Raw genomic sequence first — 24,360 nt, forward strand, 5'->3', positions numbered from 1 at the left:
GCAAGAGGCAAAAAGCAGAAATCTGCAGAGAGAGAGAAAGATAGAGAAGAGCACAGATAAAAAGAGAGAAAGAGATGAAAGACCAGAATGAAAGAGAAACTGCCTCAGTTGCTGAAGGCAGGCAGTTTCCTCTCCCCACCTGAAGTCGAGATGGGCCTGACTCAGTGAGTTTCTATCCCCACCCCACAAGCCAGGCTGACAAAGCCAGACAGCTTGGGAGAGGAAGGGTGCTGGGCCTGGAGAAAGGAAGCCAGCACAGGAGACTTTTCAACTGACAGAGAACATGTCCCCGAATTAAGTGTGGGCCCAGCCAGGTGGGAAGATCTTTCCAAGAAGGCTGTGAAACCCCCAAAATGAAAGTAAACACCACAAACAAAATGAAGAGGAAAAGAAATACTGGGATAAAAGATGGGAACAACACAAGCAACAAAGATCCAGGGTCCTTCATATGCAAAGAACTCTTTACAATTCAATAAGAAAAATACAACTGAAAAAAATGGCCAAAGAGTGCATAAAGCACAGGTCAATAAATGTGTGAAAATATGCTCAACCTCACTCGTAATTTTTAAACCACCAAGTGAAGCCATATGAAGTATTATTTTTCCACCTTTAAGCCTAGTGATTATATTGGGAATTCCCTGGCAGTCCAGTGGCTAGGACTCAGCACTTTCACTGCTGTGGCCCACGTTCAACCCCTGGTCAGGAACCAAAATCCCTTAAGCTATGTGGCTTGAGGGAAAAAAAAAAAGGACTGGTGAATATATTATCCAGAGTAAGGACTGAGAAAATAGACACCCTCAAACTCTGTTGGTGAGAACAAAGATTGAAAGAGGTTTTAGAGAATAACTGGGCAACACCTTTCAAAAAAATTTTAAGCACATTTCCTTAGGCTCGGGAGTCTACTATTTGAAACATGTTCTATTGAAATCCTCCCACCAGAGCCTATTGATGTTTGTAGACAAATGTTCACAGGCTGTTGTTTGCAGTAGTGGGATAGTGAAACCAACTACATGCTCAGGAACTGGAGAATTTAGTGATATTTTCATGGGATACAATTAAGACAAAGAGACAGTTCTGCTAACTACATACTGAAATAGAACGGTCTTTCAGAAGCACTATTACAGTGAAGAAAGTAAGAAGCAGAACAACAGTATTATATGTGATGTGAAATCAATTTAAATGTATGTACGCACACAGAGACAAATAACACAAATTAGTTTGACTTTTGGAGAAGGGAATGGCATCCCACCCCAGTATTCTTGCCTGGAGAATTCCATGGACAGAGGAGCCTGGTGGGCTACATACAGTTCATAGTGTTGCAAAGAGTCAGACATGACTGAGCGACTAAGACACTGTTTGACTTTACTCGGTAAAAGCATGCTTCCAGGTTTAAATCCCACCAGCTGTGTGACTCTGGGTGAGTTACTTAAAGTCTCTGAGCCACAGTAAAATGGGAGTAGTAATAACCACTACCACATGGGTTGCTAGGAAGATTACATGAACTAAAACAGTGGCTGGCATCCAGTAAGGGCTCAATAAAAGTTAGTGACCACATTGTTTATCATTCTCATTATCAGCACCCCCATCTCAGCCCTGCCCACTCCGGGTGATCACTGTGCAGACCCAGGGCTATCGAGGTCACCGCTGTGTCCTCACACTGCCCAACATGGGGCCAGACACTGTTTGCTGAACCATTTAATAAATGAATGAATGAGCTCCCCAGAGAAAGGCTTCTCTCTCCTTCCCTTTTTCTTTGTGAAGTCAGGCCCAGTGAGCCTGACTCATTATATAAAGTAATAAAAGATAAAAAATAATAGTTATTTTCTATAATATTATTATTACTGCTCTATTATTTTCAACTTGTCTTATTATGTATCTATTGTTATTACTCTATTACTGTTATTCTACTAACTGTTCTATCATATTCTATTATAATTTTAAAAGTATCATTCTAATGCTTTTTCTGATCGTTATTACTCTATTACTACATTTTCTCTTATCTGTGATTATGATTCTCACCCAATGTCTGCCTGCCCTTCAGGGCACACAGCACAGGTGCGTCTTGCAGGACAGGTGAGGAGCCAGGCTGGGGAGGCGGGTGGTGGGCGGGGCATGCGCACCTGGGTGATGAGGAACTTGGTGAGGCGCTCAGGCAGCCGGCCCTTTTCGCTGGAGAGGATCATCTCCAGCATGTCCCCGTGCAGCTTCTCCATCACCACGAACACCTTCTCCGGGGTCTCGAACATACATTCCAGATTGACAATCCCTGGGTGCCGCAGGCTCTGGGGTGGGTGAGGTGGGGTGGGGAGGAGGGGGGTCAGGACCCAGGTCACCCATGAGCTTGGGACCCCAGAGGACAAGCCACAGGAGTGGGCGGACAACAAACAAGAGGATGTCCCTGGAGGGCCATTCCCCCCTGGGGGTGGCAGTGGGGGAGGGGAAAGGGTGTCCACAGCCCCAGAGAGGACCACCCCTCCCGCACCACCAGGTGTCCAGAAGGATCTTTACATTATGAAATTGTGGTGAAGGCCCAGGGTTGAGGGAGCAAGAGGGAAGGGAGCCTGAAGATATGGGAAGGAGCTTTGTACATCTGTATCTTTTAAATCCCCGCCCTCCTGGCTCTTCCCCAACCCTTGCCTAGCTGAACCCCATCTGTTCACACAGGTCCCCACCCAGCCTCCTCCCAGGGCTCCAGGCACCAGCCCCACAAACCTTCCACCTCCACTCCAATAGCAGCCAGTGGGATCTTTCTAAAGTTCACACATCTGACTCTGTCCCCTTCTTTGCTCAAAATCTTTCCATGGCTCCCTAGCACCCTCAGGAGAAAGCCCATAGGGTGGGACCCCACCCTGTTCCCTAGCCTCACCGCCTACCACCTTGCTTCACATAAACCATCTAGTAACCTTGAACCCCTTCAAGTTCCTAGAAGACTTTGTGTTCCCTCTCAACTCTGGAGCTTTGCACAGGCTGGTCCTTCTGTAAGAATACGTACACCACCCCTTCAGTCTCAACATGCATACCGCCTCCTCTAGGAAGCCTTCCCTGACCACCCGCAGACTGGAGAAAGTGGGAAGGGCAAGTCCTTGCAGGGTGGGGATGGGGGCAGAGCGGGACCACAGACTCCAGGGGTCACCTGCAGAATGGCCACTTCGTTCCGGAGTTGGCTCTCCTGCTTGGTGGGGAAACGCAGTTTGTCGATGACCTTTACTGCCACATCCCGGCCTGTCTTCCGGTGCTTCCCTGGGGAAAGGGTAGGGGAGGTGGGGGATGAGAGGAGCAGGACCTTCCAGTCCTGGCAAGAGGAAGACCCCACTAGTGACACACAGCTACAGTTGGGCAGAGGTGGATGAAAAGCCACCAAGGGGGCTCTGAGGGGCCCCCAGGAGCGATGTCAAGGGTTGGGGGGGGGCACCTAGGAATAAAGGTAGAATGAAGGAAGGTAAAGTCAGAGCTCTGAGGCGCTATAACATAAGAAACTAGATTTGTAACCAATCAGAATCCAGCATCTAGCTCTGTGGCCAATCAGGGCAGAGTTTACCTTCCTATTAATAACGGGAGAAAGTCACTGGCCTTTCCGAGTGAGAAAACGTGAGCCTGCAAGCATCTGCCCCCAGGATCCAGCTTTCTTAATCAACTAGAAAAGGAGGTGAGCATGTGGCCAATCAGAAGGGGAGGTCTGGGGACTTCCCTGGTGGTCCAGTGGCTAAGACTCTAAGCTCCCAATGCAGGGGCCCGGGTTCAATTCCTGGTCAGGGAACTAGATCCCACATGCCACCGTGAAGATCAAAGACCCTGTGTGCCGTAACCCAGAGAAGCCAAATAAATAAATAATTTAAAAAAAGGGGGGCAATCTGGGGCCCAGAAACCCGCAGGACGCCTTTCTAGGTCGGCTCTTGAAACATCCTTACCGCCATAGACCACTCCAAACTGGCCGGAGCCCAGGACCTCATCTGGGAAGATCTGGTAGACAGTGGCGATGTCCTGCAGGGTGGGGAGAGGGAAAGTCAGAGGTGCACCTGGCGATGGGGGGTGGTCAAGGAAGCTGGGAGGGTGGGAGAGCTAGGGGGTGGTAGGGGGTAGGGGCGGGCACATCCTTGGGGCTGCTGGGTGTGGGTAGGGTCTTACCACATTCTCTTGAATCTGGCTGTTAGACACAGAGATGCTCAGAGAAGCTTGTCCTGGGGAGAGGGGGAAGGCGGACGTGAGGAGACCCCAGGCTCAAGATCACCCATAACTCCACCCTCTGGAGCCAGTAGTTAGACTAGACTCATTCACTAAGAACCTCAGTTTCCTCATCCCGAAGAACGAGAATGATAAAAGGACCTCCCTCCTAGGGCCAGTGGGAGGAGGAAATGAGAGGAGCTCAAAATATGTTGTCATGAAGCAGTTCACCGAGCATTTCATTCTGTGATCTCAGCCCCAAGGGAGGCATGATGATCCCATTTTACTGAGGAGGAAACTGGGGCTCAGTAGGAAACTGACTCAGGCTTCTTCCCCTGAATTTGCCCCACTACCAACCCAACCAGGGCCAGACATTTCCAAAGTCCTGATCCTTCTGCCATTTGAACATCTGTCCCCTCCCTGAGGAATATTCAGTCCTTGCCCCTTAGCCTCCTCCCTGGTCTCCCTGTCCTGTCTCCATCTCTCCTATTCCCCCTCCATAGGGAAGCCAGAGGGATCTTGCCAAAGCATAAGCCTAACTCTGTCCTTCCCCTGCTCAAAACCCTGCCATGGGGACTTCCCTGGTGGTCCAGTAGCTAAGACTTCACACTCCCAATGCAGGGGGCTGAGTTCAATCCCTGGTCAGGGAACTAGATCCCACAGGCTGCAACTACGAGTTCCCATGCCCCAACTAAAGCTCTCGTGTGCTGCAACTAAGACCTGGCACAGCCAAATAAATAAATATTTTTTTAATTAAAAAAAATTCTGCTATGGCTCCACAGTGTCCTGAGGGGGAAGGCCAAGTCCCTTAAATAGCCTAACGGGAAGTGTCTGGTCCCTCTGCCTCTTTGACTTCATCCTCTCCCTTGCTGTTGTGCGATCCTGACACTCAGGCTTCCTCGCCAGGCCTCCCATACGTCAAAGTCTTTCCTATCTCCGGTCCTTGGCACTTGCTCTTCCCTCTGCCAGGAATGCTCTTTCTCTCACTCTGCTGCTGCTGCTGCTAAGTTGCTTCAGTCGTGTCCGACTCTGTGCGACCCCATAGACGGCAGCCCACCAGGCTCCACCATCCCTGGGATTCTCCAGGCAAGAACACTGGAGCGGGTTGCCAAGTTAAATCCTCCTCCCAGTCTCCCAGTCTCAGCTCACATGTCACCCTGGGACCACATCGGATTCCTCTAGCACACGTTCTACATCCCACTTGTCATTCACCCAGGAAGATCTGATGAACATCTGTCAGTTACCCTGGACTATGAGCTCCATAACATAGTAAACCAGGACTCTGATCATCCTTTGCCTCTGCCTGAAATGATTTCCCATTTCCTTTCTCTTCATTTCACCCCTCCTCAACTTCCATGTCTTAGCCTGGATGTTGACTCCTCCAGGAAGCCCTCCTGGACACTCAGCCTGGGTTAGTCACCCCACTCTGAGCTCCCATAGCCCTCTGGCTCCCCTGTCCCAGCCCTGCCAACTGTGAGTCATCAGTGTCTGGGGACAGGTCTATCTTCCTTCCGGGACTGTGAGTCCCGGAAGAGCGGGTCCTGGGCTGTTTTGGTCACAGCTGACCCCACAGCACTGTCTGGGCACAGGCCAGGCACAAAGGAGCACGAATTAAAAGGTCTGAACTCACAACGTGAAGGAGTCATTACCTGCCCCGGGACAAGACTCAGAAAGGGGAAGTGACATGCCCAAGGCTACATGTGAGGTCTGGGGCTTAATGATTTAGACTGATTTCTGCTGAGACCAGAAGCTACATTCTCCGCTCTGCCATTCCCTAGCACTTCCCTTTTCCAGGGCCCTACCCAAGCCCTCCGAGACCCCTCTTCACAGGGATCTGGAGTGGGGCCCTTACTGTGGGGTGCGTGGCCTGGGGCGCTGGGTGCGTCCTGGAGGATGACAGGCATCAGGGCCTGACGGATGGCCGTTTCCCAGCCCCGGGCAGTCTCGGCCCCCTGCCCACTGGGCCCTCCTGGGGCCCCACCAGGGGTTTCTCCCACAAAGTAGGTGGCATTGGCAGTGACAATCTCGAAGCAGTGTGGGTTGGTGCCTGGTGGCACAAGGCTGAAGTTCTGGGCTGGCTCCACGGTGAGGATTTCGGACAGTGGAATTTCCTGGCAGGACAGAAAAATGCGTGAGGGCTCTGGGCAGACCTGGAGCTCTCTACTTACTCAGATGAGCACACAGAATCCAGGGTTGGTGGGGAAGAGCCTGGTTTGCATGGAGTGGTCAGGAAAGGCCTCCTGGTGGAATTTACATTGAAGCAGAGATCAGAAAGGTAAGAAGAGGCCAGCTGGTGGAGGAATGTTGGGGGGGAAGCATGTGCAAAGGTCCTGAGGTAGAAAAGGTTTGTCTTCAAGGGACATGCCATATCCCCATTACATGGATGGTGCCTGGCACAAAGTAGGTATGCCAGGTTTGATGCATAAAAAAGGGAGATCAGGCTAGGGTCAGCTCTGCAGGGCCTAATGGGCCACAGGCAGGAGCCTGGGCTTTGTCTCCAGGGCCCTGGGGAACCATGGAAGGGTTTAGTGCAAGGCAGGGAGCATTTCTCTCCAACTGTGTGTGGAAGGGAATGAGAGAGGATGGGACTGACAGAGGAGACGAGGAGGGAGGCAGAGGGGGCCCTGGGAGGAGAGAAGGTGGAGGGTCTATGGAGAGGAAGAAATGCTTTGGAAAGTGTTGAAAGACAAAGGAAGGGAGGAAGAAAAGAAGGAAAGAATGAGAGAGAGAGACTTGTGAAACCAATAAAGCCAGGAGCCAGGACTTTACTGGGGGTCCAGTGGTTAGGACTCCGAGCTCCCAATGTAGGCGGCACAGGTTCGATCCCTGGTCAGGGATGATCCCACATGCCGCTTGGCCAAACCAAACAAACCAGGAGATGGAGATGTTGCAACAGGGATGGTATTTAAGATAACATGGCTTGAGGAAGATGGGAAGGATGAGGAGAAAGCAGCCATGGGACGGGTTAGGAGGATGCTCCAGAGCAGGTAAACAGTGAGGTGTCTGGGTTTTATTCCAAGGGTAGTGGGAGCTACTGGGAGGTTGTAATGGTTTTAATGGACTCCTCTGACTGTTGTGTGGAAAAAGACAGTGAGGTCGAAGGCAGAAGCAAGGACCCAGGAGGAGAGGTGCTGGAACCCAGGACTGGCATGGGAGGCACTGATGAATAAATACAAAGAAAGAATTCAAAAAATTAACTATAAAGTAATAATGATAACACACTTAAAATTACTGGGAGTTAAATGGAGCTTAACATACGCCTGGTCCTAAACTAATTGCTCCACATAGATTATCTCTTTGAATTCTGGCACAGCCCTGAGGCAAGGACTATTCTTGGACGCCCTTTACAGGTGAGAGGCGCAGGGGGCAGAGAGGTGAGGTAACTTGCCTGGGTCCCCCAGCTGAAAAGTGATGGAGCCGAAATCAAACTGAGGGCACGGCGTCGTAGGCGACACTTGCTGAAGGGATGGGAGCGTACAAGCAGGGGGTGGGCAGAGGGTGTGATTCGCAGGCGTTTGGCTGAAGCAACTGAGAGAGGAAGGGAAAATACAGCGGACAAAGAAGAGAGGGCTGGGGGACTTGGGAGCCAGAAGGCCCACCTTGTAGTATCTGTTGGTCGTGTTGTTCTGGAAGAGCGTGATGCACTTGCAGTCCAGGCGCCAATAGTGCCGCTTCCTCTGTTGGGAGAGGTGCTTGAGAGGGTGAGGTCGTCCGCCCCCCATACTACTGCAGCTCTGACTCTAATCCCAGCCAAATCCCGCCCCTAATTCTAGCCCCGCCTCACCCCTGACCTTGCCTTAGTCCCGCCCCCAAATCTCGCCCCGCCCCCAAGCCCCTAGAGCCACCCATTTCAAGCTCTGCCTCCAGCATGACTCCGCCCATTCCAAGCCCCAACCAGCCCCGCCCCCTCAAACCCCACCTCCTCCAACTCTAGCCCCACCTACCTGGCTCCCCGCCCCCACTCACCAGTGTATCCTTGTTGCTGTAATGAACCACCCAGCCCTCTCGAAGCGTCGTGCTGGATTTCCGCGTTGTGTGTCGCACTGACTGCACCACCCTCATTAGGGGGATGTACCCCAGGGAGCTGAGAGTCGGGGAGAGAAGGAGTGAGAAGTTACAAGCAGAAAATAACCATAGTGCCTGGGTCTACAGCAGGGGGAGGGGTGGGGAAGTGGGAGTCAATCTCTGGGTAGCTAGGGCGATTTCGGCCCCACTTTTTTGCCTGTGTTTCCAGATTTACCATAATGAGGAAGACGACTCTTGAGAGACCCACATTAAGAGGCTGGTTTCCAAAGTCAGGCTGCCTGGCAAGTACTAATCTCTTCGTGCCTCAGTTTCTCCAACCAAAGGTGGTGTTGTGAGAAGTGAAGCCCTTCTTAACAGTTTAGCAGAGTGTTTGGCACATCGTGGGGCCCCAGTAAGCGGTAATGAGTCCTGAACCCACTGATTGTGGAGCCAGTTGTGTGACACCAAGCAAGTGGCTCAGCCTCTCTGTGCCGCTGTGCACATACTGTTGTTACAGTGAGGAAATGAAGGCAGAGAAAAATTAAGTGGCCGTGCAACTCCAGAGCCAACGATCTCTTGATCCCTGTGTGAGAAACTGGACTTCACTGACTGTGGCCACTTCTCTTTGCCTCTCTGAGACTCAATTTCCTCATCTATGAAATAGGCTGCCTCTCCCAATAGTCCTCTCTTCTCAAGTGCTTCAAGGTCCAGCTCTGAGAGCTTATCACTGTTAGTGATAGGAAAGACCTGGGAGAAAGGGATCCTGAGGTTCCAGGCGGCCAGGGCCGGTAGTACTAGGAGGAAACTCAGGGTGACCACTGTGATCTGAGTACCCCCCGCCGGCTTCACTTCCTATCATTTCCCTCTCGTTCTCCCTGCTTCAGCCACACCAGGTTGCTTGCTATTCCTGCAACAGATCTCAGGAAACTGGGAAATGTAAAAGCACAGGGTGAAGTCAACCCACAGTAGGGACGCGGAAGGGCCTTCGCTGGATGGGGCCCTGGGTACCTCTCAGATTTGCCCCCCTCGCCTTCTTCCTCCTCGCTGGCATGGAGAGCATTTTCCGAGTGGGAGCCGGGGATGAAACCAGAGTCATCTGGCTCATCTGTGAGGGAGCTCTTGTCAGCCTCGCTGAAATCAGTGGCCTCCTCCATGGGCACATCTGGGGGGACAGGGAAATCAGAGGGACCTCCACCCAGTCCTGTCGCCCTTTCCCACTCAGCACCCCTAGCTTCTTACCTCCATTGATGAGTGCCTCCCCCAGACAGTCGTTAGGGACGCGGGTGGCGCAGCGTTTGTGACAGTTGAACTTGCAATCTGGTGGTAGGAGGACAAGGAATGTGGAGATGAGTGGGAGGGGGAGAAGAGAGGTCACCTCTAAGGGTTAACCCTTGACCCCCTAGCCCCTAGTCTCAAAAGAGTCTGTTCTTGCTTTGTGGGGCAGGAAAGCTAACTGGTCCTACTCTGGTCATCCTGCCTTTGAGTCAAAGTCCTCAACTATGGAGTGGCTCGATTAAATGGAAGAGGGCCAGATGAAGTGTTCATGGCTTGACAGTCCTAGGACTCAAAGAGTCTAAATTTAGTGACTCTACACTTCTATGATTCTAGACTTCTAAGCCTCTAGAATCTGAGAGTGTCAAAATTCTTAGGATTCTGTACACCCATTAACCTAGAACTTGTTTCTATGGTTCTTTAGCGCCAAACATCTAAGATTCTAGAATTTGCTTGTTCTGATGAATCCTAGAATTGGATGGCTCTAACTTTTTATGGATCTAGACTTCTGGTATTCCAGAATTTGATCATTCAAAGTTCTGGGATCCTAGATTTCTAGGATGCCTCCGAGGCTATATGGTTCTAGACTTCTCAGACTCAAAAGTGTTGTTTCTAGGTTTCTATGGTAAAGCGTCTGTCTACAATGCGGGAGACCCGGGTTCAATCCCTGGATTGGGAAGATCCCCTGGAGAAGGAAATGGCAATCCACTCCAGGACTATTCCCTGGAAAATCCCATAGACAGAGGAGCCTGGTAGGCTATAGTCCATGGGGTCGCAAAGAGTTGGACACAACTGAGCGATTCACTTCACTATCATTCTCGCTTCCTATGGTTTTAAAGTTGTAACATTCTGAGCATCTTTTTTTTTTTTTAACTTTAAAAATCCCATGTATTTGGAAATTAAATGCCCACTTTTAAATGATGGGTGTATCTAAGAAACCATAACAAGGACATAGATAATATTTGTCATAGAATAGATATGAAAAGAGAATTTTCCAGAATTTGTTGCATGAAGCTGTAGTTGCTCAATGCAATTAAATACACTGGGGAGTCTTGAATAAGGTATGAAAACGAACAATGGACACCTGAGAATCTATAATTTGAGAGCTTTAATATTTCTGAGTCTAAGGTTCTGTGCTGAGTTGGTGATGGACAGGGAGGCCTGGCCTGCTGCGATTCATGGGGTCGCAAAGAGTCGGACACGACTGAGCGACTGAACTGAACTGAAGGTTCTGTGATTCATTCTGTTGAATCCTATGATCCAGAAGTCTTGAAACATGTTTCTATAATTCTCTGATTTGAGAATTCTCAAGTTCTATAGTTTTAGAATTCCATGCTGAGAGTCATATGAATCTAGATTTCTCAGGCACTAGGATTACAAGTTTCTAAGGACTGAGGTTCTAGGATTCCGGAATTCCAAAGGTTCTAGAACACCAGGATTCAGGGCACTCCCTTCTGAGACCCTGTGCTTCTAAAGAACAGGCCAGAGGTTCTTGTTTCCAGCCACAAGCCCAGCTGAGATCCTAAGTCTCTTAGAGTGTGTGTGTGTGTGTGTGTGTGTGTGTGGGTGGGGGCGGATTCTGACTCTGTCCCCACCCCCACCCTGGGGCCCTCGCTGACCTTTGCACTGCAGGCCCTGGCGGAAGAGGCCCTTGAGGAGTTTCTTGCAAGCCTGACAGACGGTGGGCCGTGTGTAGCTGTGGATGAGGAAGGTGTGTGGCACCTTGACCTTGGACAGCAGCATCTTATCCAGCTCGATGGGGCGACCGGTGTAGGACGAGGCAGAAGATGAAGAGGAGGACGAGGGAGGGCGGCGAGGGATGAGCTCGGTGGTACTACGGCTCTATCAGACGTCAAGAGTGGAAGGGACACTCCAGTGAGATTCCCCCACACCAGAGCCCCCTCAGCCTCCAGCCACTCATCTTCTCCATTCCCCCAGCCGCTCACCAGCTCATCAGTCATGCTGAGCAGGGACTCGGAGGTGCCCAGGCGCACCGAGTGGCTGCTGGCCAGAGACGTGGACGACAGGCGTCGCTTTCGCGCCCCGCTGCAGTTGTTGGGGATGCTGAAGGCGCAGCGCTTGTGGTAATTCAGTCCGCAGCCTGTGGGGGGCGCCAGACGGTCAGAGCCTCTACCGGGTCCGGGCTCTAAAGCTCCACTCACCCCCTCCTCCTCCTCTTCTGAAGCTCTGGAATAGAGCAGATCCCTCGAGATACCTCTTCCTAGTGTAATTAACTTCAACGGAAAACTACAAAACCCAATTCAGGCAGAACTGCTAAGGGCTGAGAGACTGCAGGAATAAAGGTCTGGGGAATTCCCTGGCAGTCCTGTTGGTTAGGACTCTGCGCTTTCGCTGTTGAGGATGCGGTGCAATCCCTGGTTGGGAAAATAAGCTCCAAGATGCGTAGGGCAGCCGGAAAAGAAAGAAAGAAAGAAAGGTTTGGGCCACCACCCTGGGCAGGTGAGGTGTTGGCTGAGGGCGAGGGAAATATGGACCAGGCAGTGGAGAAGGAAGACAAGGAAGCCAAAGCCACGTGACTAGTTGCACCCCCGAGGACTTCACAGTTATGACTATTTCTTCCTTACTTTGTTATGAATACATGCGGATACCAAATATTTTCTTCTTCCCTCTTCTACCCCGTTATCCTATAACATATTAATAATAACTAGCTTTATATCATGATATATAAGTTGTTGTCGTTCAGTTGCTAAGTCGTGTCTGACTCTTTTGCCACCCCATGGACTGTAGCACCTCGGGGCTCCTCTGTCCATGGGATTCTACAGGCAAGAATACTGGAGTGGGTTGTCATTTCCTTCTCCAGGGGCTCTACCCGACTCAGGGATTGAACCCACGTCTCCTTCATTGGCAGGCTGATTCTTTGACACTGAGCCACCTGGAGAGTCCTGACATCTAACTTACAGGATATCAAAGGAGAAGAGGGACTATCACACGAGGACATTGCCTTCTGGAGAAAGAGCCCGTTTTCAGTCCCACTCCGGATGGTTGTATCATATCAGGTGGAAGTGTGACTTTGTTCTTTCTTTTCTATTTTTAATCCTTGACCATGATAGAGTCAGGCTCAGCTTGTCATTTCCTACTGGACTTCCTGAACACTTCTCCATACATCTCTGATAATTCCAGATGACTCCAGGACTGCCCTCTGGAGCAAAGAATCTTCCTTCAGGGACTCCCTTGCCTAAGACTCCATGCTTTCCAATGCAAGGGGCCTGGGTTCGATTCCTGGTCAGGGAAATAGATGCCACATGCTCCAACTAACAGTTGGAATGCTGCAACTAAAACCCAGCACAGCCAAACAAATAAAGAAATACTAAAAAAAAAAAAAAGCGTTCCTCCATCCTTTGGAAACTTCTTTTGAAATACCTCATGAAACCTGTCTTCTGGCAGCCTGCCTGTTGCAGACTTTCCTGTTCAGTAATTCCTCCTAGGCAGTCTCGAATGTCACAACTGCAGAGGCAAGCCTCAGGACCGTTGCTGGCACTGCTAGGAGTTCCAGGGGGGCAAATCGCACACAGGAACCATGTCTCAGTTTGTCTTTAATCATTTACATGCTTCACCGAATTTCAGAATCTCATCTTTGACTCCTAGCATGAATACCAAAGTGGAGTCAATCTCCTGTAGGAAGGTTATCACTGGCATTAAGGACAGGCATTTGGGCCTCTTTTGGAACCAAGTGTACTTGGACCATCATCTGTGATGCCAAGCCAATGAAGTCCACTCGGAGAATGGCCATTAGAACTTAATGACACCAGGGATACACCGTGATGAAGGTTATGCAAACCAAGACATCAAGAGTTGGATATGATGTGTGAACGACGGCAATATTGATAGCAGCTTTGGATGCACTAAATTGGTTTTTGCAGGCCTAATACAGCTATTATCTCTAGAGCCCTTAAATAATGCCACAAGTGTATTTAATTATGCTTTGTTTTTTTTTGTTGTTGTTTTTTGGCCATGCGGCATGCAGGATCTTACTTCCCCGACCAGGGATCGAATCTGTGTCCCCTGCAGTGGAAAAGTGGAGTCTTACCAACTGGCCCACCAGGGAAGTCCTCCACAAGCATATTTAGGGCTGTTGTTGCTGCTCAGTAGCTTCAGTCATGCGACCCCATAGACTGTAGCCTGGGCTTCCCTGGTGGCTTAGTGGTAAACAATCTGCCTGCAATGCAGGAGCCGCAGGAGACATGGGTTTGATTCCTGAGTTGAGAAGATCTCCTGGAGGAGGGCATGGCAACCCACTCCAGTATTCTTGCCTGGAGAACCCATGGATAGAGGAGCCTGGCGGGCTACGGTCCATGAGGTTGCAGAGTCGGACATGACTGAAGCGACCTTAGCATGCATACACACAGGCAGCCCTCATCTTCAGGGTAGGCATGATCTCAACGTTCCCGATCAGAAGCATCAAAGACAGAAACAGTGAACCTGTGGATCCCAACTCTTGGGCTTAACCTTAAGACAATTTGTCTCAAAGGAACACACTGTGTTCCTTTTTTTTTTTTAAGTATGACCTAAGGAGATGAGTTAAAGGTGCTTGTTATGGACTGAATGCTTGTGTTCTCCTCCAGATTCATCTATTGAAGCCCTAATCGTCAATGTGACTGTATTTGGAGATGGGGCCTTTAAGGAAGGAATTAAGTTTAAGTGAGGCCCTAAGGATGGGGCCCTGATCAGGGGGACTGGGATCCTTATAAAGAGAAGAGACATGAAAAATCTCCCTCTCCCCACGTGCTGTGTGAGCACACAATGAGATGGTGGCCATCGGCAAGCTAGGAAGTCGGCCCTCACCAGGAACCATATCTTGTCAGAACCCAGATCTTGGACTTTACAGCCTCCAGAACCAAGAGAATATAAATTTCCATTGTTTACACCACCCAGCCCATGATCTTTTGTTAGGACAGCCCTAGGAGAAGGAAGTGCCAAGTTGCCAAGGGGTGGACGCTGATGGTCAGCTCTATGTGTCACATCCCCAGTTATTAATCTTTGTGTTACTGCGAAGGTATTTGGCGATGTGATTCAAGTCCACAAAGGGAAATCATCCTAGTTAATCTGGGTGGGCCTGTTTGAGTCAGTTGAAAGGTTTAAAGAGCAACTCTTGCCTGAGTTCCAGCCTGCCCTTCCTGACGACCCACACCGTGGATTTCAGAGTTGCCAGTGGCCACAATCCTGGAATCCAATTCCTTCCCCAAATATCCCTTAATATGTGATCCGTACAGGCTGTTTCTCCCGTTGGTGCCTGACTGGTATGGGTTCCGCTCTCTTCTCCATCACCCCTTCTCTACCCCAAAGCCTGTCTCTTACGTCTCCCTCGGAGCTCCACCTCCCAGTCCCCACCCCCCACCCCCAAACCAACTCCCACCCAGATCCCGCCCCCACCCAGGCCCCGCCTCCTGCCCCACCTCCAGTTCCTCCCCCAAGCCCTGCCTCTGGGCGCTCACCTCGCCTTCCGAGCCCCCTCCTCTTAGGCCCCACCTCCAGGTCCTGAGCTCCACCTCGGCCCCGCCCTCACACTCACGCCCTTCCTCTTGGCCCCGCCTCCAGCCCCCTCGGTCTCTCACCATCGCACTTGAGGCCCTGGCGAACTAGGCCGAAGAGCATTTCCCCGCAATGGTCGCAGAAGGCAGGCGCTCGGTACGAATGCACGGTGAGGGCGTGCGGGCGGATCTGGAAGTCCTCGAAGGTGGCCGAAGCTGCAGGCAGCAGGGAGGGACGCATGGTTGAGCCGCGACCAGCGGTGGCCATTTCAGCCTCCGCGTTCCCAGGTTTCTCACAGTCCTCCCGGCTGCAAGGTTTCATTTCTCCTTCAATCATTTACTCGCATCCTACATTCGACCTGGGTTCAAATCCCAGCTCCACCACTGGCCAGAACACCTATGTACCTATGCCAGGAGCTGAGGGGAGGGGGAATGGGGAGTTGTTTAATGGGTACAGAGTTCCAGTTTTGCAATATGAAAGCAATTTTGGAGGTTGTTAGGTTGATTGCCTAACAATGTGAATGTGATTAACACTGCTAAACACTGGACTTTTAAAACGGTTAAGATGGCAGTTTTATGTTATGTATATTTCATCACAATTTAAAAATGTTTTAAAAAAATACAAATGTTTGGGTCCCACCTTCAGAATTTATGATCTACTTGATCTGGGAAGTGTAAAAAAAAAGAGAGACAGAAAGAGAAAGACAAAGCAAAAGAAAATACCTATGTTTCTCACTTTTCTCATCCGTAAAATGGAAATTCAACAGATAATTACTGGATATTGTTCCAGGGGCTGGGGACACTACACAGAACAACACAGACAAAATCTCTGCCTGGCCTCTAGTAAGGGAGACTGACAAACAAGTAAGAGAAATACTCTCATTTAACAGCCTCTCAATCTAGCAGTTACTCTGTGCCAGGCGCTATGCTGAGTTGTTACTGCTGTTAGTTGCTAAGTTGTGTTCAAGTCTTTTGTGGAGTCTGTAGCCCACCACGGGATTTCCCAGGCAAGAATACTAGAGTGGGCTGCCATTTCCTTCTCCAGAGGGATCTTTCTGATCTAGGGATCACACCTGTGTCTCCTGAATTGGCAGGTGGGTTCTCTACCACTGAGCCACCAAGCCACACTGTGCTGAGTACTTTATAATATTAACAAATTTAGCCTTCTCAAGAGCCCACTGAGGGACATGATTATCCCTATTTTCTAGATGAAAAAAAGACTACAGCACAGTAGGTGAAGCAATCTGCCCAAGGTCAGACAGTTAGCAAGGTGCAGAACTCAAATTCAAATCCAGGCCAGGGTGGCTCTAGAGTTCATGCTTTTAACCCTGTACATGAGAGTGTTAGTTGCTAGTCGTGTCCGACTCTTTTCGAGCCCATGGACCATAGCCCGCCAGGACCCTCTGTCTGTGGGATTCTCCAGGCAAGAATACTAAAGTGGGTTGCCATTCCCTTCTCCAGGGGATCTTCCTGAGCCACTGTACATACTGCTTCTGAAATTTTTAAGCAATAAAATATACACTAAGTGAGAAGTCAGTAAATGCTTGGGAGAAAAATTAAGCAAAGAGGTTAGATAGGGAAGATGCAAGAGGTACCATTTTAAATAGGTGGCCAGGGGAAGTCCCTGGTGGTCCAGTGGTTAGGACTTGGTGCTTTCACTGCCTGGGGCTGGGGATCAATCCCTGGTGGGGGAACTAAGATCCTTGAAAGCTGTGCTACATGGCCAAAATAAAATAGGTACTCAGGGAAGGCTTTCTTGAGGAGATGACATGAGGATACAGGCCTGAAAAAGGTAAGAGTCTGGGCCATGCAGGAATCTAGCAAAGAACAGGCCCAGTATCCTTTTTCTTTCTTTTAAGTACTTTATTTATTTGGCTGCATTGGATCTTAGCTGTGGGATGTGGGATCTAGTTCCCCAACCAGAGATCGAACCCGGGCCCCCTGCATTGTGAGCACAGAGTCTTAGCCACTGTACTACCAGGGACATCTCCGTGCCCAGTATCTTAATAGTATCTGCTTACAGTTCTTTTTTATGGATTAAAAGAATATATGGAAAGCTCTACTTTTTTGTTTTTTTTTTTGTTTGTTTTGTTTTGCGTCTTACCATATTGCTGATGGGATTTTAGTTCCCAGACCAGGGATTAAACCTGGGCCCTTGGCAGTGAGCTTGGAGTCCTAATAACTGGACTGACAGGGAAGTCCTGGAAAACTCTTTAAAACAGTACCTGACACAGAGAAAATGCTCAATAATATGTTAGCTATTATTTTAAAAGTTTTGTTTTTGGACTAAATCTTGTTGGGCTCCCTGCCCCCACCCCAATTTTTTGTCTATCATTAAGTTACTTTTCTTATATTATGCAATGGAAAGGGGACTGTGTCTATGTGCCAAGCACTGTTTACACACTCAGGATAAAGCTCTGAACAAGAGAGATTTTTCGCCCCACTCTCAGAGAGCTGACATTCTTTTCAAGAAAGAGACGAGAAACACTAAAAAAAAAAAAAGAAGAAGAAGAAGAATAGGGACTTCCTGGTGATTCAGTGACTAAGATTCTGCATTCCCAATGCAGGAGGCCCAGGTTTGATCCCTGGACAGGGAACTAAATCCCACAAGCCGAAAAAAAGACTTGGCGTAGCAAAATAAGTAAAGAAATGTTAAAAAAAAAAAAAAAAAAAAAACCGCCAAAAGCCAAAACCAAAAACAAAACAGCAAGTGCAAAGGCCCTGAGGTGGGAGGGAGCTTAGCTTCTTCAAGGGACAGAAGGCAGACAAGATGGTTGGAACAAAGAAAGTAAGAAGGACAGTGTTAAGAGATGAATTCAGGGAATTGGCAGGGGCCAGGTCATGCACAGCCTTGAGACCACATTGAGGAGGAGTTTGCATTTTTTCTTCCAAGGGTACTGGGGGGCCATGGGAGGATTCTGAACAGTGGAATGTCATGGGTTGACTTAGGTGTTACTGCAGTAATCTAGGCAGGAAGTGATGGTGGCTTGGATCCATGGAGAGACTAAGAAGTAGCTTCAGGATGTAAATTAAGGGTGAGATCAGTAGGTCTGATGATGGACCAAGTAAAGGGGTACGGGAAAAAGAAGAGTCAGGGATGACTCAAAGTTTGGGGCATGAGCACCTGTGTGATATCCTTCACCAAGCTGGAGGGGATTGTGGGAAGAGAAGAGTTAGAAGGGCAGGGGACTTTCCTGGTGGTCCAGTGGTTAAGACACTGCACTTCCACTGCAGAGGGCATGGGTCCAATCCTTGGTGGGGGAACTAAGATCCCATATGCCCAGCGGTGCAACAACAAAAAAGAAGGCAAAATCAAGATTTCTGTCTTGGACAGGCTATATCTGAGATGCCTGGAGGCACCCGGTGAAAGCATCAGGAAGATAGCTACATAAAGAAGACTAGGGTTTGAGGGGAGAACCAGGATGAAGATAAACATCCAAGGGTTGTGAGACTCTAGGATGGAGGTAAATCCAAACTTCTAATTGTCATCCATCCATCCAGCAAATTTTACTAAGCATTGCAGCACTCAGGGTGGGGGTGGGGATGGGGATGGGGGTGGGCAGGGCGGGGGGGCACACAACCAGAGTAAGGAAGGTGCTTCCCACCCACCTCAGCCTTTCTGAAAGAACCAAGGGCTAAAGATTCCTCTAAGTGCTGAGAGCTTGCGCATCTATCAAATGGGAAGGGCCAGTGGGTGGGCTAGATTCTGGCTGAAAATCCAGGTGCCCGGGTTTCATCTCCTGCTGCAGAATCTGATTGAATTAAGCATGTCATCGAGAGGAGACAGACAGCAAAACATTTTGAACTTTATATCAAGGTGACGCATAGGTCTAGAAAGGGCCAAATCAGAAACGCATAGCTCGATGAACCGTCAAGCTGTTCACGCCGTGTCACCAGCATCCTGGTGGATAAATGGAAGTTTCAACCACTGTGACCCGCCCACCGCAGCTTCCTCAGAGGCACCCACTCTCCTGGCTTCTGCCAAAATAGCGTAAATGTCTTTGTGCTTCGTAAATGGCATGATTCAATGCCTAGCTTAGCTTCTGTCCCTTAAGCAAGATGTGTGAGATCCAGCCGGGTTGCTCTGGCTCATTTACGTTCAGTGCGGGGCGAATTCCACGGTGTGCAGGGACCACATCTACCTATTCCGGGAAGCGGGAGTTTTTAGGAGCTCCCGCGGGGCTCCTAATTTGCAGCCAGCGCTTAGAACCGCGGGTCCCTAACTTGAAGAACTGTTTCTGGGCCTACCCCGCCCCGCCTCCTACCGATGTCCCGCCCCCCCGCTCGAGGCTCCGCCCCTAGGCGGGCCTCGGCCTCTCACCCGACAATACCACCTCCACCAGGTCGCCCTCCTGGATGTCTCCGGCGGAGCGCACCAACTGCAGGAGGTTGGCCGACGTGGGGTCATGTTTGAAGAGCAGGATCTTGTCGTAAAGGCCGTAGAAGCCACATTCGGGGAACTGAGGGGGCGGGAGAGGGACGTGGTGACGGAAAAGCTCAGAGCAGCGGTCTGGAACCTTCCCAGGGCAGGGCGGGCTGTTTCCCCCGGAAACTCAAGAGACCCCGCAGCCCCTTGCTTCCTGTCTGTACCCTCCCAAACCCAGCTCGAGCCGAGCCGGGCAGGGTGCCAGAGACCCAGGTGTGCTGGGCGAGAGCCGCCTGCCAGAGTTGGGGAGGGAGACTGGCTCTGGGATCTTGGGGACCTAGAATCTTCTGGAAGTGAGAGGGGCAGGGCTGAGTGAGCACCCCTTCCCTTATCTCCACACCACCTCCTGCTCCCGCAGCCCCCCGCCTCCCCCCTCCTTGTCCCCCAACCCCCAGTTTCCTTCCTGAATCTATTGTCCCTGTTACCTGGCTCCACGCCCAGCACTGGGGCTGGGCAATCTGGAAGGAGGAGATTTAAGACTCCTGGTTGGGGGGTGGGGGGTGGGGAGGGGGGGTGGTGCAGAAAGTCTAGGGCTCCAAGGAGTTGGGAGATAGGCAGGGTGCCCCTACCCAAAGCCCCAAGGACCCAGGTGCCCCGGTCCCCAGCTTAGGGAGAGGAGGGGCAGGAAATGAAACCTGTAGAACAGAAAGTGAAACCACCCAGGTGGAGCCGCTGGAAGGAAGCAAAGGGGCCCTACTACACCTGGACAGCGGGGCAGAAGAGAAAACTGGGGTGAGGCCTGAGGGGGTAGGCTGAGGACTTGAGCAGATAAAGAATCTTACCCAGGGAACAACTGCTCTCTCCCCAGCCTGTTTCCCTAAGGAGCAGGCTGAGTTGGGTGTGGGAGCTGGTTAAGGGGAAGAGGGGTTGGTGGCAAAGGAAACTCATCTGTTCTTGCTGCTGGGAGAGGGTCTCCAGGTGCCAGGACTTGAGTCCTGACTGCCCCGGAGGTCTTTCTCTAAGTTTCCTTGTCTGTAAAATGGGAGAGTTGGCCAGGCTCCTCATGTTTTCGCTGAAGCCCAGAGAATCCATTCCCAGGAGTCTAAGAAGATTCTAGAATTTGAATATTTGGGGATTCCAGCATGCTCCTATGATAGGATTCATTTCTAGATTCCAACAAATTATTATAACGTTTAGACTTAACTACCTAGATTAGCAGTAGCCTAATATTTTAATGTTGTAGGGATCTGCCAAACTAGGATTCTAATATTTGAATATCTTAGCCTGAAAGTTTTCGACAACCCAGCGTACCAAAATTCTAACATTTTAATGCTCTAGGATTCTAACAACACGGGAATAGAATATTCCAACATTTTAATGTTTTAGTATTTCAACCACCTCAGGGTCTAATGTTTGAACACTTCAATACCAGAGGAGTCAGTTACCTAGCAGTTGCATATTCCAACAATGTAGAATTCTAACATTTTTAAAGTCAAAAATTCCAACAGTAGAGTAGCCCACTATTCTAACTTTAAGTGTTCTAGAATTCAAACACTGTGTCCCACCCGCTTTTCCCCTTGACGAGATTCTCCAGGCCTCAACCCCAGTGACCGTGATGTCCAAAGCAAAGAGTGGGGTGGAGTGGGGAAGGCTCGTGTTGACAGGCCAGCCTCAGAGCTGAAGGGTGGGGACACCGATCAGGAGCGGGGACAGAGACCTCAGAACCTCTGGGGATTTTGAAGAGGCGCGCCTGCCCCTCCACACACACCTCTGTCCTGGGGGAGGGCAGAAATTGGTCCCTGAGACCTCACTTGCCCCTGGCAGTTAGTCCAGGGTGCGCACTCACACCCACACCCACACATGTCACCCGATCGCCCAGGCCGGCCCGGCTTCAATTTCTACTGTTTCCACCAAGTCGGAGGGAGGCTGGGGTGAGCCCAGGCAGAGAGGTCTCCCACATCTGGGGCTCCTGCCTGCTCCTTCTGGGCGCCTACACCTGGCTGGCCCCTCCCTTCCTCCCTGCTGTCTGCAGCAAACAACAACATGCAGGGACATGCAATTCGGGGAGGCCTCTGGGGCACCCCACCCCGGACCAGGCCTCTCTCAAAGGGGTAGTGGGGTGAGGAGGCAACTGGGGGGCCAATGCTGCACCCCCACCCCTCAGCAGCCCAAGGCTTAGCCCACTTCTCTCCCCCTTCCTTATACTGGGCTCGAAGCCACCTCTGCCAGCGCCCCCCCACCCCCCAGACCTCTCCTAAAGCTGGGGCGGGGGTGGGAAACCTGTGTGCTCACCTTCTGGTCAACGATGGAGCAAGCCAGCTGCTTCACGTGGGCCAGCTCAGAGGCGGCGGGCAACAGCACGAACTCGCGGGTCAGCCCGATCTGGATGTGGAAGGAGACCCCCGAGCCCGGGGCCGGGACCTGGGGCAGCAGCGGTGGCGGCGACTGCAGTTCCAAGCCGCCGGAGGGCGAAGGTGACCCCGGCCCGGGAGAGCCCGGGAGCCCGGCGGGATGCGAGGGGGCGGCGGCCATAGGGCGAGGCCCGGGGTCCGCCGCCCGGCACCCACCCCGGGATCGGGTTGGAGAAGCCTGAGCAGGGAGGCTTGGGTCACTGTATCCCAGGGATCTTATAAGCGGGGATCCCGGGAATCCAAGAAGAGAACCGTGCCTGGCAGGTTGAGGGAACTCGAGGATGGTGGGACCCTGGGAAGTTAGAGAAAAGGAATCCAGTGGATCAGACACCCACCCGGGGAATTAAAGGAACACAGATGATCAGAAAGGAGAAATCTAGTGCTTTTGGGGAGAGGGGCCAGCGATTGGGAGATACCAAGAAATCAAAGAAGAAATCTAGTAGGTCCGGGTCACAGCGATCAAAAGAGCCCAGGATCCAAAGGATCCGTGGAGAGAGAAGGGATTGGAAAGGGAGCAGGTGGAGTCGAGAAGTCAGTGGCTCTAGAAAGATGATCCATTTAAGAAGGGGGCCAGAGGGATTCACCAGACCTTGGGGGTGGAGAGCAGGAGCCTCTGAGTCGGGGATCGAATGGATCCCAGGGATCCGATGGCGGGCCCGGGGATGGGCAGAGGGATCCCGAGGGCCGGGGTGCTAAGGAGGGAATCTCACGGGTCTCGGAAGTTGGAGAAAAATTCGGTCGGGGCCCGCGGGGAAGGCGGTGTTACCATCGGCAGTGGGGTGGCGGGGGGTGGGAGGGATGGGAAAGTCGCCCAGCGCAGGGAGCCGGTGGCTCTTTTTCCCCCTCCAAAGTTTAACTCCGCGGCGGCGGCCCAGGAGGAAGTGTTTAGAGTGACAGTTCAGTCGGCCAATCGGCACCGCTCTTGGTGACGTCAGAGAGGGTGGAACCTGATGAGAGCCTGGGGGCGGAAGAGGAGGGCGGGCTCAGCGCGTCTCCAAGTTGGGGGTAACACCTCCCCCGCCCAGGCCTGGGGACCTGGGGTGGGAGATGCAGGACTGGGAGGAGAGACTGATTCCTCCCACCAACAAAGCCTTGTCTGGAAAGTTGACTTTTCCCTCAGCTGGTAAGGGAGGAGCAAGCCACCCTCACCCCCACCACAGGTCTCGAGGCCGGGGCTGAAGAGGCGTCTGGCCCTTTAAGGAAAGGAGCCATCTCGCCTGGCCTGCATCCGGCGCCCACCGCAGGGGAAAGGGTGGGAGACGGTGTCAGGTCCGGTCCGCTCTCCGGAGTGAGCCTGTGTCTTCCCAGAGCGTCACCGTCCTCCCTCGCGACCGTCCTCCCTCGCGACACACCCCAGCCCATTCCACAGGTGGGAAGACCGAGGCCTCCAGATGGACAGAGATCCTTGCCTCAGGTCTTGCTCCAACGACCGTGGCCAAAGTGCCACGAACAGACTGGAGTGTCAGGACTGGTAGAGTCAGGCGCAGGGCGGTGGAGAAGGGGTGTAGTTTCCTTCCTCCTGTAGTCAGCTTCCCACTCTGCCCCAGTCTTTAGAAGGGTGAAGAGCCAGATAAAAGCCTCGGGGAGCCTGAAAGAACCATAGCAACCAGGGAGGACCACACATCCTCACCACCTCACAGAGGGAAAGCACATTGTTCTGGGGAAGTGTGCACGTGTCTTATCTCTGGGTAACTTTAGGTTGGTGACTTCTCCACTCTGAGCCTGTTTCTCTTATCTCTCAGATGGGACAATTGGACTGACCCCGAGGGTCTTTGTGAGGATGAGACGGTGTAAGTGTGCCTACAACACAGCAGAAGCTCAGTCCTGCTGGCTGTGACTCTAATGTGCTGAGATAAAGGGGTGCGCACCTCAGACACTCAGGTGCTGTGGGTGGGTTTGCTCAGTCATTCAGCAAGTATGAATTGAGGCCCTAGAATGTGCCAGGCCTGTCATAAAACACCCCTTCAAGGAGCCATTTGGACTTGATTTTTCCTCCCCAGCTAATAATAAGGGTGGCTACCATTTAGTTTACATACCGGAAGCTGAACCCTCAGAAAGGCAGAGTGACTTGTCCAAGATCATCCAGCAGGTAGCTGCCGCCCATGGGCTGCATCGAGAGGCCACGGCCTGGCTGAGCCCCAGAGGCACCCAGGTTGAGATGGGCTCCCGACCAGCAGGGCTGGGTGGGGGTGAGGACCTCAAGACGAGCCCCCTGCTGCTCCTAAGAGGGCTGTTTGGGGCAGCTGAGGTCGGTACAGTAGCGAATCTGCCACCACATCCGGGGGCTGGCTGGGGCTGGGGAAGGAAGTCTGAGGCTGGGGTGAAAACCTAAACCACCACCTGGGGAAGCAGCACGGAGCCTAGAGGGATGGTGGGGGGGGTGAGGCTGCGTGGCGCCTGAAGCTGGGCTCCTGTCAGCCTCACCTGATGGCCCTCTGCCCACCTGTGCCCTCTGTCCAGACGGGCGGGCGACTGCCACCGTGAAGTCCCAACAGCAGTGTGTACTTCTCAGGGTTTCATCCTTCCTCAAGTGCCCTTCACAGGCCTTCATCCTTCCCTAAGTGTTCATGGGGCCCTGACAGGCGGCAGGCCCTGTTCTGAGCATTGGGGGGCAGCCCTTGATAAGCCAGGAGGTGGGCATTACTGTCTGGCTCTC

General features: G+C 51.6%; 1 protein-coding gene across 4 annotated transcripts in view; it reads right to left on the reverse strand.

The window, feature by feature from the left end:
- Nucleotides 1-23,930, reverse strand: part of PRKD2 (protein kinase D2) — a 34,066-nt gene extending 10,136 nt beyond the window's left edge. Inside the window, exons 1-17 of one of the 4 annotated variants that reach the window (XM_070771312.1) lie at nt 23,741-23,930; nt 23,114-23,292; nt 22,294-22,662; nt 21,586-21,996; nt 19,249-19,387; nt 15,012-15,143; nt 11,385-11,539; nt 11,058-11,280; nt 9,406-9,483; nt 9,175-9,328; nt 8,128-8,245; nt 7,761-7,838; nt 6,014-6,272; nt 4,126-4,178; nt 3,909-3,981; nt 3,134-3,240; nt 2,121-2,282 (exon numbers count right to left, since the gene is read on the reverse strand). In XM_070771312.1, the coding sequence (XP_070627413.1) occupies nt 2,121-2,282; nt 3,134-3,240; nt 3,909-3,981; nt 4,126-4,178; nt 6,014-6,272; nt 7,761-7,838; nt 8,128-8,245; nt 9,175-9,328; nt 9,406-9,483; nt 11,058-11,280; nt 11,385-11,539; nt 15,012-15,143; nt 19,249-19,387; nt 21,586-21,825 (1,971 nt within the window). In that variant the 5' untranslated portion in view covers nt 21,826-21,996; nt 22,294-22,662; nt 23,114-23,292; nt 23,741-23,930. Of the gene's footprint in view, nt 1-2,120; nt 2,283-3,133; nt 3,241-3,908; nt 3,982-4,125; nt 4,179-6,013; nt 6,273-7,760; nt 7,839-8,127; nt 8,246-9,174; nt 9,329-9,405; nt 9,484-11,057; nt 11,281-11,384; nt 11,540-15,011; nt 15,144-19,248; nt 19,388-21,585; nt 22,663-23,113; nt 23,293-23,740 lie in introns of those variants that run through there. The other 3 variants (XM_019979740.2, XM_019979742.2, XM_019979741.2) reach the window with 3 other exon arrangements.
- Nucleotides 23,931-24,360: the final 430 nt, after the last annotated feature.

This window comes from Bos indicus, chromosome 18, assembly GCF_029378745.1.
Source record: "Bos indicus isolate NIAB-ARS_2022 breed Sahiwal x Tharparkar chromosome 18, NIAB-ARS_B.indTharparkar_mat_pri_1.0, whole genome shotgun sequence".
Taxonomy (NCBI): domain Eukaryota; kingdom Metazoa; phylum Chordata; class Mammalia; order Artiodactyla; family Bovidae; genus Bos; species Bos indicus.